General features: G+C 54.5%; 1 protein-coding gene across 14 annotated transcripts in view; it reads right to left on the reverse strand.

Annotated features, from left to right (window-relative positions):
- Window positions 1–423: 423 nt before the first annotated feature.
- Window positions 424–15115, reverse strand: part of OTOF (otoferlin) — a 115928-nt gene continuing 101236 nt past the window's right edge. For 9 of the 14 annotated variants that reach the window (XM_037392729.1, XM_037392726.1, XM_037392724.1 and 6 more), the window contains 13 exons: window positions 13701–13855; window positions 12901–13035; window positions 11857–11994; window positions 10109–10236; window positions 9360–9530; window positions 8631–8791; window positions 7786–7928; window positions 6991–7079; window positions 5089–5187; window positions 3021–3262; window positions 2479–2657; window positions 2196–2296; window positions 424–1663 (listed from right to left, as the gene is read on the reverse strand). In XM_037392729.1, coding sequence (XP_037248626.1) covers window positions 1483–1663; window positions 2196–2296; window positions 2479–2657; window positions 3021–3262; window positions 5089–5187; window positions 6991–7079; window positions 7786–7928; window positions 8631–8791; window positions 9360–9530; window positions 10109–10236; window positions 11857–11994; window positions 12901–13035; window positions 13701–13855 — 1922 coding nt within the window. In that variant the 3' untranslated portion in view covers window positions 424–1482. The remainder of the gene's footprint in view (window positions 1664–2195; window positions 2297–2478; window positions 2658–3020; window positions 3263–5088; window positions 5188–6990; window positions 7080–7785; window positions 7929–8630; window positions 8792–9359; window positions 9531–10108; window positions 10237–11856; window positions 11995–12900; window positions 13036–13700; window positions 13856–15115) is intronic. The other 5 variants (XM_037392728.1, XM_037392727.1, XM_037392732.1 and 2 more) reach the window with 1 other exon arrangement.

A 15115-nucleotide genomic window follows, 5' to 3' on the forward strand; every position in this document is an offset into this window, starting at 1 on the left:
CACAGCTGTGTCGTTCGGGAGGTGTTTCTGTAGGACAAGATACTGTGGTCTGGGAGTGTTGGGATGGCGGTGAGAGCTGCGATGGCCTTTCACCGATGCTTGATGTGGGCAAGAGGAGACGGCCCGCTGGGCACCCACCCAGTGCAGGTGGCAGATGATGGAAAGAAGTACCTGGAGCCCCTCTTGGTCCCCAGGATGTCACTGTCTGCCCGCTGCCACCCTGCCTGGAGGGGAAGGCAGGACTATGCCTGGTTTGCTGCCCATGCAGCCCCCCAGGACAGGGGAACTGGAGGGAGGCAGCGGGAAAAGGGGCTGCAACTGGGAAGCATCAGGGTGGGAGGATGGAAGGAGGAAAGGGCTCATCTTGAAAAGCAGCCAGTGACGAGCTCTGTCCCCACAAATGCGAGACCTCGACAGAGAAACCAGAAGTGAACGCCAGTTTTTATTGACTGATTAAAACAGTAGTTTCCTAAAAACATCCCCGAGATCTCCTCAATTACTCAGTGAGGGTCTTGCACACCTGAAGCTGAGAAAGGTGGCTTTTCAACAGCTGAGTACGGTAGCAAGCTGAGAAAAGAACCCTTCCCCAATATACACGGCAAGAAAGATTCCAGCCGCAACACATACCAACCCAAAGAAAATAAACTGAGAATCTAGAAGGCCAGGGGGAGCTCACACTGTGCCAGGGAACCTGGCTGCCTGTGAGCCCATCGGGATGCTCAGCCACCACCAGTTCTGGGTCGGTAACCTCAGGAAGATGTCTGAGCTGCTGGACACTTCCCTGCCTCTGCCAGAGCCGGGGAGGGGGGGGGGGGGGAAGGGCAGGGCCCCCACCGCTGCAGGGCCTTGGTGGCTGCTGGGGCATGATGCCCAGTGTCCCCCGGGGGGTGGGACAGGCCCCTGCACCGTGGAAGCAGTGTCCTCCAGAGCTATGAGTGGAGCAGGGACAGTGCTAGCAGGGGGGACAGGTACTGGGGCCGCTCTGTGCCATCCTCATGCTGGTGGGGCTGGCATGTCCCCAGCTGTCCCAGGTCCCTGCTCCATCCTCGTTTCAGACTGTCCCTCCAAGGAGCCTTTTGGGAGCACTCCTGTAGCTCCAGCCATGCAGCCCCAGTTGTCCTTCCCCTTCCCCTGGGGCCAGGGGCTGAGCTCCCCACCAGGGCACTGCCCATGGCCCCAGTGGGCACAGGGCTCTCAGACTGCCAGCCTGGGCAGTCCCGCAGTAGCCGGCTGGGCACCTCTGCCGGCCCCGGTGAGGGATGCACAGCCTCGGCATCGACGCCATCCTCCAGCCCCATTTCTCTGGGACCAAAGCCGCAACGAAGACCCACAGATGAATGTAAAAGAGGAGTCCTGGCAGCAGTAGCAGCAGCAGCCGGGAGATGCCCCCCGAAGCTGCTGAGAGGCTGCAGGGAGGAGAATGGCATGGAGCCTGGGAAGGTTGTGCCACGGGACTGGGTACATGGGGGAGGCTCCCATGCTTCATGCTCCCAGCAGCTTCTTGACCATGTAGCCTGGCATGCTGTAGAGGAAGAGGGCGACCATGATGAGGAGCAACAGGGCCAGCAAGATTTTGATGATGAGCCACTTGTAGCGTGTGCAGATGAGGTATCTGATGGACTTGAGTGGGTTCAGGAACCAGAGGAAGGCTGTGTCCGGGCGGCTGCAGGGGAAGCAAATACCCATCATTAATGCCACTGCCACGGAGTAGGGATGCAGGGCAGGCAATGCAACATGGGCACAGTGTGCAAAGGGAGGTATGGGATCCCCTTCCCTGGGTAAACCTGCACAGAGTGAAAGAGCCCAACCAGGATGATCAGGCAGGTGGACATGGGGAGTCAGCACCACACATTCCAGATAAAGTAATGCAGGTTGGTGAGGGAGTGTGAGGATGCCAGTTGACACTGGAATCTGGTAGTGAGGACTGGAGGGGAGAAGAACGTGGTGGGAGGCCAAGGAAGGGGACAGAGCCAAGAAGAGAGGTAGAGGAGGATCAGAGTAAGGAAAAGCAGTGGGACTGTGGATAACAGGCAATGGGGGGAACCAGTAGAGATGGCTCTGCCCCTGACCCTTGTTCCTACATCCCCCAGTGTGACCCCTCCTCGCCTCCCCATGCCTGGCTTGCTCCCCGGGGCCACCCCACAGCATGTCCCAGAAGCCCAGGTGCCTGCTGAGGAGTGGGGTTTCCTACTTACTTGGGTTTCTCCAACGGATCAGGCTCATTGCGAGCCAGCCCAGCCGGGGATTTCTCTGCCTCCTCTTCCGTCAGAAGGTGCAGCTCAGCCTCGACTTTCCCCTGCATGGAGCAGAGACTTGTGCTGAGACCTAGGCAATGGTCCCCACCCCATTCCCCCAAGACATGGTGACAGAGGGGACCTGAGGGAACAGAGGCAAGTGGGGGTGGGGGGTGGGGTGGAGGGTGACTGTAAAGCACGCAGTCCCCAGGATGTAAAATCCCTCCCTTTTTCCCATTCTTACAGTGACCTCCAGCTCATCATTCTCATCTCTGGCCACGAACGGCCACCAGCCCTTCACCCGCTTCTGCTTGAAGATGGAGATCATGGGCATCTCTGCCTCGTTCGTCACCATCTCCAGGCTGCACTGTTTTGCCGTCTTGGCTCCCCGGGGGAAGCGGTTCAGGTCCAGCTCAATGGCCCCTGGCAGAAGAAAGGGGAGCACAGATGCTGGCACTCCCAGAATCTGGAGTCCTTGGCTGGAGGTGGGCTGAGCCAGCATCTCCTGCCCTAGAGAGCAACTTTGAACTAGATCTGGGAACTAGAAAGCTGCTGTCTTTGCTACAGAAGCAGCCTTTGAACAGCAGCAGTGCAGACAAGGGCTCTCATCTTACCAGCAGCATCTAAAGGAGTTTGTAAGATGTTGTGGACCTGAGAAGTAGAGCTGCCCTTCCAGGTTCTGTTCCTATCCAGGCTTTGTCTCAACCCACACTGCTCCCTGCTTGGCCAACCACGGGCTCCTTGCTGGCTGCCCCATTGCCCCAGCACAGCGGACCCCCTGCTTACCAAGGAAATCATCAGCTGAGAAGTGGTCAGCATCCCAGACCTGCAGGGTGAGGCGAGCCGGGATCTTGTACTCTGTCTCATCCCAGGAGAACATGGACTCCTTCTTGGAGATGACTATCTTCTCCTCTGCCATCAGGTAGTCAAAGGGGAAGATGTAGCGCCAGTTGAAGTTGCCTTCACCAGTGAGTGAGTGGTAATGGACATCTGTGTCTTGCTTGTCCTCCTGCTGACCCTTCAGCCACCTGCAAGACCCAGAGGGGTGGCAATGTGTTACAGGAGGAAGGAGAGGGCATAGGACCATCCCACCTGTGTAGCCAGGATGTCTCCAGGACAGACTCAGAAGGACCTAAAAGATGTGAGCAATGGGCTGGGGCTGCTGCATTCACCACAGCAGCACCTCCAAGGGGCAGAATAGGCATGAAGGCAGGAGGACCCTAGAGGGAAGAGGGAAGTTTGAGAGCCAGAAATGCAAGCAGGTTGTCAGAGGTCTTTCTCTGGGTAGGGAGATGTTAAAGAGATGGACAGGAGCAGGGAGCGTTGCTGGGGAGTCTGGAGCGGAGCATGCTGGAGGGATGTCCCCATCCTGCACTGGTGGAGTGGACAAGTCCAGGGGAGATTGTAGAGACCTTCTCACTCTACCTCAGGGTAAGCAGGTGTCCCCTGATGGCAGCTAGGTCTGTGCTGGTCACCGCAGGCTCCCTGTGTCAGGGCATATCTATCTGAGCCCATCAGAGGTACTGAGGGCCTGATGAAGGCTCTGCTTGAGGGTAGGGGCGTCTCTGCTAAGCCAGTCTCCAGCAAAGGGAACTGAAGTGCCCAGCTCAGCTAGGCATCACGGGATGGATGATGGATGGGTGGGATCCACCGTCACTGGAGACAGTGCGGTCCCAGCAATGCCATCCTGGGAGACAGGGTGGCCACACCGACCTTGCCATCAGATATGCTTGTACCCCCAGTTTTCTGGCTCCAGTGAGCAGGATTCCCAGAGAAAAGGGGACACAGAAGACGTTCCATACCTGCGAGTCTTGGCCCTGGGAAAACACAGCTTTAATTTAGATTCTAGGTGCCCCCTGGAGCCTTTCTCTGATGAGCCTAGGTATCTCCATTCCCCAGGGTGCTCTCAGGGTCTTTTTTGCACATCTGTTCCGAGGGGCTGCAGCCAGCACAGACACGACCCCATGCTCAGGCACCCAGTGCAGGGTTGTTTGCTCAGACTCTGAGCGTGCCAATGCCCTGCTCTACTTCACATAACACAAAGGTCAAGCAATCCCCCATCACACAGATGGGGAGGGGCTGGAGCATCTTGGATTCAGGGCTGTTGCAGAAAAGCCACTGGGCTGACAGGACCCAAGATGCCAAAACAAACCCATTTTTTTTCAGATCAGCATGAGGTGCAAGTAGAGGAACCCTGGTGTGAGCTGGTGAGGCTGCAGAGGAAGCACTGAGCAGTTTAACAGACTGGTAGGGCATAGCCAGCCAGCAGCCTGAAGCACCACTGCATTGGCTTGAGGTCCTGTAAAGAACTGGGATGTGCGTCCCCACATCTCTGTACAGGCCCGTTTTGGAAGGGGCTTTCCCTTACTGCTGGGTGAGAGGGAAGTGGAGATGGAAATTAATCTCTCATTTAGCTCCAGATGCTGGAACTGGAGGTTGCAGGGCTGAAATGCCAAGTGGGGAGATCAAGACAAGCTCAACAAGGGGAAGTGGGGCAGACAGGACCAAGCAGCGAGGCCTTGGCCATTACCCCCTGACACAGATGTCAGACATCTCTCCTGCCAGGAAACATCACCTTCCAAAATCACCTCATCAGTGTTCCAGATAACAACCTGCAGCTCAAAGCTGGGCAGCCAGGCCAGGCACAGCAGCGGGTCGTGCAGCCAAGAGAGAGGGAGAGGCAAGAAACACAGCACAGAAGACAACGGCAGCATTGGTGCTATCTGACCTTGCACCACAGTTCACGTTGTACCCCATCCCCATGCCAAAACCAGCTCAGGGACCCCAGCAAGTGCTATCACCCACCCCAGGGAGAAGCAGAGGAAGTGATGCTGGCACGCCACGCTGTACCTACCCCCTGACAAAAATGTCACTAGATTTCTCGCCAGTGAAGTAGTCATCGTCCTCCAGGATGACCTCATCTGTGTTCCACACTATCACTCTAAGCTCATATCTGGCAGGAGAAAGGGAGACAAGGAGGTGAGGTGCAGAGGCAGGGGAAGGGGCAGGAGGGAATGGGGTGATGCTGCCAGAAACCAGGGGCAGGCACTGAGAATCTTATCTGAGGGATCAGGACAGAACAGGAGGGGGATCCGCACAGGGGCTCAGATCAGCCTAGGCAGGGTGAGTAGAGCAGCGCAGAGAGCTTTATCTCCCTCCACTCTGAACCTCTGCAAGGTCCACACCAAAGGCTCAAGGGGACACCCTAGGCTTGTTCTTAGGTAGGTCTGTGCCTAAAAACGGGGTCTGCAAAACAGAGTCCAGCTCTCTGCCTGGTTACACCACCTTACTCAGCAGGGCTGTCGCCCCTTAGAAATGGGCGTCACAGTCCCCCTTAGGTCTCCAGCAGGTTCAGGGGCTCTGAGAGGTGCCCAGCACTGTCTTTTGTGTGAAGCAGCTTGGGTTTTCTCAGTCACATTGGGTTTGGTTGGGAATTCTGGTGGTGGAGGAAAAGCAGAAGCCAGATTCCTTGCAGGGTGCAGCTGCAACATGGAAAGGCTGGAGGATGGTGGAAAGGCAATGCAGCCATGTGGCCACAAGCACAACACATTGCTGAAAGTACCAGGGAGTCCAGCAGGTGAGAGGAACGGGATTTACAGCTTCCTTAACCCACCTCCTCTGCTATCTTCTTCTGGCATTGCCCTGGCTGAGTCAAGCTGTGGGACTACTGCCACCTCTTCCAGCCCCCTCCTGTCTGCACCCATGGGTTGGCACTTGTCCCATGCACTGCCTCTCCAGCACCTAGCACTGCCTGCTGGTGTCAGGTGCTCCCAGCAAAGACAGGGGAGATGGATTAACCCCTAGGACAATAACCAGGCACAATCTTGCTTGAAACAGGCTATCTACCTGCAAACTCTCTTGTCAGCCCATCAAGAGGAACATCTCAGCTCCAGCCCATGGGTCACTGATGAGCACAGCTCTCCTGGGTTGCACTTTAGACAGCTTCTGCCTTTCCAGTCCACACTGCTGTCTGGAACTTGCCCTTGGCCTCAGCTTTCCTGCAGCTGCCTGTCCTGCTGCTCAGACCCCAGCTGCAGCCCACTGGGGTCAAGGCACATTCTCTCCATCCAAGGCATTGTCTGCTGGGCATGGATATGCAAGAGACTCCCGCCAGGATGCTCAGTGCCATCCCTGTATCCCAGCTGTGGAAGTGGGAAAACAGGCCCAAAGGCACAGAGTAGCACAGTAAGGCAGGACTAGGAGGGATGTCGAGGGAAGAAACTTCTTTTTTCTCTCTAAATGAGTTGGGAGAGGGCAGGGTGGGGAGGAAAGAACTCTGTATCACAATGTCTGTTGGCTGCTCTGAACTGCTTGGATTGACCAGCTCTGTCTCAGTGACCTCTTCTGTCCCAGGCTCCAGCCATCACCTCCTGGAAAGGGCCTGGGGATACCTTTGCCCTGGGCCAATCCTTGCCCTGGGCTAACCCTGCCCTTTCCCAGGAGGGGGTCAGGACTGGGTGCACAGGTCTGCCCTGGCTGGGGACTGGGTAACCATTTAATTTCCTAGTCTGTACAGATGAGAAAGATGGGGAGCTGCAGGGAATGGAACAGACAGGATAACACCCTTCAGGAGTGGCGCTGGAGGGGGCAGACGTATCTCGATGCCTCCAGTCTCGGGATCAAATGCCAGCATGGGCAAGGTACCCAGGCAGAGGGCTGGGCTGGGCCATGGAGCATCAGCAGGAGAGGGGAGAAGCAGGGCTTCATCCCCAGCCCTGAGTTTTCCCTGGGGTTGGCTGGCTAGGAGGTTCCTTACTTCTTTGGTTTCCTGGGAGAAATATCAGTGGCAGGGCCGGGCGCTGGCATGTCCATGGGGAACATATCCACCCACATCTCCAGGCGACCCTGCAAGGTTGGAGAGGTGCAGTCAGCTCCCCTTGCCCCTCCTTGCCCCCCATCACCCAGCAGTAGCCCCAACTCCAGCATCTCTTGCCCTTCAACACCAGTCTGGCTATGCCAGATGCGGAGCACGGCAAGGTTCCCCCATGCCTAAGTCCTTTTCCTTGCAGGAACTTCCTTCCCTCCCTGCAGAAGTGTCCCATGGCATGGCATGATGCCAAGATGCATGGGCATGGGGTCAGGGGACCAAGGGACTTGGGGATATGAAATGAATCATAGAATCATTTAAGTTGGAAAAGACCTTTAAGATCATCAAGTCCAACCATTAATCCAGCACTGCCAAGCCCACCACTAACCCATGCCCTTGAGTGCCACTTCTACACATCTTAAAAGCTTCCAGGGGTGGTAATTCCACCAGGTCCCTGGGTGGCCTGTGCCAGTGCTGGACAACCCTTTCAGTGAAGAAATTTTTCCTGATATCCAATCTAAACCTCTCATGGTGCAATGTGAGACCAAAATGGATGCAGGCTGGAGCATGAGTGGCATTGAAGATCTGCTAGTGTCAACAGGTGACTGTTAAGGGCTGTTGATGCCCAAATGCTTCCCCTGCCTCCACTGCCCACAACAAGGTGGGTTATGGGTGGTCTGCCCAGCTGACATCTCTACTCTGCAGCATGGGCTGCCTCCACTTCTGCTCTGGGACTTTGAGGACCTGCTCGATGCCTGGCTTGTCAGGGTTCAGCAGCGGACGTGTCTCCACGTGCTCCGGGACCAGCTTGCAGCCTGCCCATGGGATGTCTTCCCAGTGGCGCAGAACAGTCAGGGCCAGGTGTTCATCTGTCTGCTTCTTCTGACCTGTGTGGGCAAAGGGAGGGCTGAGCTTGGAGAACCAGGCAGAGACACCAGGAACAGCAAACAACCCTGTTCCTTTAACCCTGCTCCAAGGGTGCAGAACTGCCTGCTAGCTACTCCTCTCCATTTCCTTGTGTACAATTTTTCCTCCAGCCAACACTTCCTAACTCCTCTCTTTCTCCCCTCTCTAACCCTAGTCGTTTACAGAAGGCCCAAATCCCCTGCCAGTCTATGTTTTGCCAGGCTGAACAAGCTCCATATCCATTGACCATGTTCTCCTCCTCTTCTGCACTCCTCCTGCACCTTCTGCACCTGTCTTCACCTTTCCTGTGCATATGCAAGTGCGCTGGGACACAACTGTTATTTGGGGATGCAGTTACATGGAGTAACCCTTCCTGGAAAGGCCAGGGTGGGCTGTCTTCATTGCTCTTTGGGCATACACTGCCAGGAGAAAGTTTTCAAAGGTAGCTTTGGTGGTGCTATGCCACGGATGCCCATGAGTGATTCTGAGAGCAACCTGCTGGCCTAGGTGGTCTATAAGACTCTAACTGGTCACACACTTGAAGGTCCATTTAAGGTGGTGGATGAAAAGTGCAGTGCTGCTTTGGGGTAATGGGGCCACTACATCCATCTCCAATCCTGGATGATAAGGGGTACCCCAGGCCCTTGCTCCCCTCCACAGCCTTCATCCCGTGGGGCAGATACCATTTTCATCCTCAATCTCTGTGGGGCCGGTGAAGACCCTGTTGGCAACTTTCACTCTTCCTCCTGGCCCAAAGTGTGGCCCATCCACCTTGCCATCTTTGCACAGCTTGGACAGGATTTGGGAGGGCTTCATGGGGTCACGCCAGGTGTTATAACCATATCTGTGAATAGGAGGGCAGGGTCAGTGAAGTAGTAGCAAGATTTAGAGGAAAAAGCTATTTTGTTCCCCTGTGCCAGCAAAACAAATGTTGCTGCCACAGAGGACCCAGGATTCACAGGGAAAGGACCTGAGGCAGCAAATGTGAAACTTAGAGCAGACTAGGTCCCTCGGTGCTTCGACTCTATACTTTGCTAACACCATTCCACCCCAGCCCCTCTACTCTGTGCTGACTCAAACCTGAAATTCCCAACACACCCCACTTGACTCCTGATGCTCAGCATTGCTGCCTTGGCCCTGCTGCTATTTCAGCTCAGGCCTTACACCTCGACCGAGTCCCACCAGAGCCCCTCATTCCCTTCCTCCCTGCCCTGGGCTTCTTACAACCCACTCCACTGCTGCTCTGCCCTGTGGGTCACAAAACCTGTCTTAAGAGAGAGGGTAGAGCACAGACTCCTCCATTAGCAGGCAATAAAGGAGGAAGGTTCCTACAGGAGATATAGGCTGGGTGTGGAAGATGAGACAGGCATGGGTCCAGGCAGAATGTTGGGCAGAGAAGGCTTTGCTCATACATGGAGTAAGTCTGTGACATCCCACAGGTAGCTCGGTGCTTGCTGTAGTAGCGGTTCTCCAGATCAATCTTGGTCTCCCCAATGAGGTCGTCAGTCCCCACCAAGTCCCAGTCGTACACTGCCACTGTCAGCATGGACTCCATGGGGAAGGTGGCCTCGATGTCAAAGGATCTAAGCCAGGGGAAAGCAGGTGAGGGGAAAGAGAAAAGCTGTTGAAGGTTTTGGTGGCTACTCAAGACAGACACATGGGTGAGGTGGGTCTGTTCCAGTCTTAGGACAGCGTTTAATTTGAACCTACTGATGCAGGACGTTTGAGGTAGGGGCTTTAACTCAGTCTTTGCACAGGCTGTTTCAGATCCAGCAGCCCTAGACACGAGGTGGCACAGGGCAATTGCTTGACCTGGATGTCTCAATAGCCCTGAAACTAAGTTTGTGTGTCACTGGAGAGCCAAGCCACACTCCCACTTGAGTTTAGGCCTAATGGTTCCTGAGGTAAATACTTAACCTTGATCAGATATGAACATCTCTTAAATAGCCTTTACTACATTGATCATACAGCTGGCAAAGAAGGACAGGCAGCTGAAATGAAGATGCCTACACTGCTTGCAAGGAAAGTTCTGTGTGATGAGTCCCATCTTTTGAGCTCAAGCAGCAGCTGTGGGACAGCAGGTCCAAGGGCTGGCAAGCTTGGCTCAGGCTTAGCTCATCACCTCCAGGTGCAGACAGGTAACAGGGCTGGGGCAACTCACTTTCCAAAGACAGGATTCAGCTGCTTGGAGATGTAGTTCTCCTTGTCTTTGATGTCCGTCTTCCCCAGCTTGATGGCAATATAGGGGTCAGCTTTCCCATTGATGTCAGCTGGGTGAAGGTCTGTGGCCTGTGCAGAAGAGATGTGATAGATCAGTGCCATGCACGGTAGTGGAGAATTCAGAGGTGGCCCCCTTCTCCATCCCTGAGAGCATCTGGCCTTGCCTGGCCTCAGGCATGTGGCAAAGCACTTTGGTCCCCCTAAACAGTGTCTTCATTTAAACCGGGGGTAAATCCTGCCTTGTGTTAACCCCTGTCCCGGTTTGGGGAGGGGCTGGGGCTGGCTGTGTCTCCTCAGAGAGACGTAACCACAGTCTCCTTTGTCATTTCTTTCATCTATGGAAAGAAACGAGCTCCTCTAAAGAAATACCCAGAGCAACAACCTGACCAAGATGTTGACTGTCCCCTTCCCCTCTTCCACTCACTATATTCGAGCCAAGGGCTGCTGGCTTCTGCCTGTAAAGGGGGTGATTATCCCCAAACTCTCCAGTCCCAACCTCCATCATGGCACACATGGGCAGATGCCTATGCTAGGACACATCCAACCAGTCCTGGTTGTTGGTGGTGCTGACCAGGCTGGTGTCTACTATTGCAGCCTCAGTCTGTTGGTGATGGATGGGAGACTCGCTACCCCATTGGGCAATGGGATGCAGCACTAGATGGAGAACCATGCTAGCAGGAAATGTAGCTAAAAGGAGGTTGCATTTGTAAAACACTGGGACAAGGTGGTGACAAAGGGCAGCCCACGTGCTTCTAGCAGGCCTGAGATCTCTCTCAAGTCCCCAGCTACAGCACCTTGCTCACATGCTTGGGGACACGAGGATGACCAGTTTAGGGGTCAGGAAAAGACTTTTTCCAGAGCACGCTCCATATACAAAGAAAAGTGCATTAGCTAGATTTGATCAATAATCATGCAGTGCATGTTCAAGGAGGTGCCATGCCCTTTAACTAGATCTCTTAGATCCTGCCAGCTCCCATTCTGCTCCACAGTGAAGCATCACTGAGGTGTGGTGGCTATGTAAGGAAACAGCACCCCCCAGTCTGGGCTGATCAAAATTATTCACTTAAGCACTAGGACAGACACACAATCCATCCTGCATACCAGAAGAGAAGTCTCTGGATCTAGCAGTAGCTTGGATCTCTCTTGCTCCCAATGCTTGGAGCACAAAGCTATGGAGACACTGTTTAAGTCCCATCAACGAGCTGCTTCAGTCCTCATGCTGCATCCTTGGCCCTGATGCACTGAGAACTAAACCCCAACATCCCTACAGCTCTGGGACCACCTCCCCAACACCCTTACAGCTTTGGGACCACCTCCCAAACATCCCTACAGTTCTGGAACCAGCTCCCCAAAATCTCTACAGCTCTAGGACCACCTCCCCAACATCCCTACAGCTCTGGGACCACCTCTCCAACGTCCCTACAGCTCTGGGACCACCTCCTCAACGTCCCTACAGCTCTGGGACCACCTCCTCAACGTCCCTACAGCTCTGGGACCAGCTCCCCAATGTCCCTACAGCTCTGGGACCAGCTCCCCAACGTTCCTACAGCTCTGGGACCAGCTCCCCAATGTTCCTACAGCTCTGGGACCAGCTCCCCAAATCCCTGCAGCTTTGGGACCAGCTGCTGGGCATGTGCCATGGGAGGGAGCGCAGGATCACGCCTTACTACACCACACAGTTATACTCACCCGCACAACATAGACTCGGACCAGGACGTTGATGGGATCATTGCTGGGGATCCCCTGGAACATGCCGAAGTTGGGGTCATATCCTGCCTCCTTGGTGATATCATCAGGGAGCGGCACTTTGTAGACACATATGGAGCCCTAGTGCGAGTTCACAGCCCAATGAGTCTGGCTGCCCAGGGGCTCAGGGTAAGCAGACCCATCCCAAACCACCTTCCTGAGGACTCAGCCAATATTCTTGTTCCTAGCCACGTGCTAGAGCAGACAGGCCAGATCTGGAAAATTCCTCCACCACACAAGAACCTCTTCAGGGATTGCAGCCATGAGCAGAGAAATTGGACAAAGGGAAGGAGGCCTGCAGAGGAATCGGCCTAGCAAGGTGCTCATGGACAGGGATTTCCAAGAGTAAAACTGGCAGGAGGACAAAAACAATGGGAATACAAGGGTTGACAAAGAATGGTCTGGGAAGTCTGTGAACTACCAAATGAAATGCTGCTTGGTTTCTGTGCTCTCAAAGCATCTGATCCTAGCTAAGGGTGGAACTGTCTGCTCATCTCCTCTGCTAAGCAAACAAGGGCAAAACTGGCATCAACAGGCTTCATCTGGCCAGGATCACACCCTCAAAAAAGTTCTTGTTCAAGAATCTTACAACTGATAGATGTGCTCCTGCATTGCCTGGGGACTGGCAATGGTGCAATGTGACTGTCAGCCCTAGGTGACCAGTGTTGGTGAAAAATGGTTTACAGACATAACCCAGGGCACAACTTATTTCCACAGTGGGCAAGAAAGAGAAATTGCTTTTCCCTTGGCCTTCTGTAAGAATCATCAAGGGTCTGTTTGCCTGCAGATCACCACCGCTGTGGATGTGCTCTTTAAAGATACCTGATCTCCGGGGCTATCCTTGGAGGCTTTCCCTCCCTGCAAGGGGCTGCAGCTGGGTCAATGCAAAATGGCTTCTATGGCATCCAACCTCTTCCTGCTAAACCAGCGTTAGCAAGGAGAGAAAACTGCTGGCAAGGGCTTCCCAAGCTCAACAACCAAACTCACTTTGAACCTTCCCACTATCCGCTCCTCTTCTGTTGCATTGTCATCGTTGTCCCCAATCTTCCCACGGAGCAGGTTGAAGGTGTGCAACCAGTCCTCAAAGTTATCAAACTCTGCTTCCAGCTCTTTGTTGAAGACCTGAGATGGCAGAAAGTTAAAGGACAAGAATTAGATGGGGGTGGGAAAGGTGATGAAAAGATGTGGTGACTACCTGAGTTAACTCAGAGGGAACCTGGGCTCCCAGTGCCCAGTTCTCTAAGGAGGGGAAAGGATCTCCAGGGTCATTAGTTTGGACCTTGATGCCACAAGCACCTCCCTGAATGGGTAATGTACAAGAGGGAAGCTCAGCTGAATGAGGCAGCTGTCTGCCCTCTGTGCAAGATCCAGGTTCAATCTCCTTCTGAATCCCAGAATCACAGCCTTTAATCCTAATAAACACCACGGGCCAGCAGATTGAGCCAGAGCCCATACCCACTCTGAGTCCTGGCTGGGCCAGCCATAGCCAGGCTGGAAAACTCTTCCCTCCAGCCAGGGCACATCCAAGCTGCTACAAGGATGATTCTATCCCAGGGCACCCCCTTTTCCATACAACTTGTTACCTCTGACTCCTTCAGTCTATGGAGAGAAGCTAGCAGTCCCAACATCTCACCTAGGGTTTAGCTAACCCTCAGATAGGCAAGGTGCCTCATGCAGGGCTGATCCATCCTCCTCTGATCTCCAGGTGGCTGGCACTGCCATCCTGCCAGACTTCCAGCTTGCCACTGATCAGGCAGTGCCTTCTCATCCCCTGCTGACACACGTACCTTCAGTTCATCAATTTTCTGCTTCTTCTTCTTCTCGGGAAGCTCAGGGGCTGACGGTTGCTTCTTTTTCTTATCATCTTTGGGTGTCTTGGACTTCTCCTTGTTCTTCACTTGACCCTTGAAGCCTTTCATGGGAGAGTCATCAAGTTTGATTTCTGAATCCAAGGGGAAGCGGTGGGGAGGGAGGAGATGGAAATGAGGGTGAGGAGGGGTGGAGGGAACAGGGAGGGGGAACTTGATCAAGGTCCTTCAAACAGGAGAAGCATGAAAGCTGGCAGCTGCTACTGTCTGCAACTTGCATCCCAGCCCTCTCCTGTCTTTTCTTGACTCTGCCCAGTGCTGCCCAGGTCACAGCATCTTCAGGAGCCCAGAGGTCTCTGCACAGGGAACTTCCAGAGCTGACCTGAGCAGGAGGCATTTGGAGGACTACAGAACATGGACAGAGTGGTAGGCTCTGGGTAGCTTCAACAGCAGTCAGAAAACCTGATCCTGCCTACAGCATCTCCTTTTCTTCCATCCACTGGAGGCTTTTCCTGCTGTATGCAGCCTGTAGAAAAAAACCCCAGCCGAGGTATTGCAGAAGGGACAGTTCATGATGCTCAGCACCAGAGTACAAGCTGCTGCACTGAAAGAGGTGTTGCTCATGACCAGCTGCAACGACAGGTTGTTTGGGTCTCTGTTCAGAGCAACTGCCAGGCATGGACTTCAACTACATTGGGAACAGGCTGCCCGGAAAGGCACAGGACCACAGCATCACAGAGTGGTTGGGCTGGGCAGGGACCCCTGGGACCACCCAGCCCACCCCCTGCTCAAGCAGGCTCTCCTACAGCAGCTGCGCAGGATCGTGTCCAGGTGGGCTCTGGATGTCCCCAGAGAAGGAGACTGCACAGCCTCTCTGGGCAGCCTGTCCCCGTGCTCCGGCACCCTCAAGGGAAAGAAGTTTTTCCTGCTCTCCCCACGGAGCTCCCTGTGCTGCAGTTTGTGCCCGTTGCCCCTTGTCCTGTCGCTGGGCACCGCTGACAAGAGCCCGGCCCCGGCCCCCTGACACTGGCCCTTAAGGTACCTGTGTGCATCGCTCAGGTCCCCTCTCAGCCTTCTCCTGCCCAGGCTGAACAGCCCCAGCTCCCGCAGCCTTTCCTCACCAGGGAGATGCTCCAGTCCCTCATCATGGTGGGATGTTCAAAGAAAACTTCTCCCACCCCTCTACAATCCCCCTCCCTCACTGCCTCTGCCAGCTTTCATAACTGCTGGGCAATGCAGATGGGGACAGACAGATGATGAAGACTTATTGCGGAAGAGGAAAAGGAGGAAGGAATAGGAGTGTCAAGGGGAAATGGATCCTTCTGAGAAGACAGAAAGAAAACATTGTGGGGGGACGAAAGACACTCTCAGCAGCCCTGTCATGACAGCAAGGT

Source organism: Falco rusticolus, chromosome 6 (assembly GCF_015220075.1).
Source record: "Falco rusticolus isolate bFalRus1 chromosome 6, bFalRus1.pri, whole genome shotgun sequence".
NCBI classification, from domain to species: Eukaryota; Metazoa; Chordata; class Aves; order Falconiformes; family Falconidae; genus Falco; species Falco rusticolus.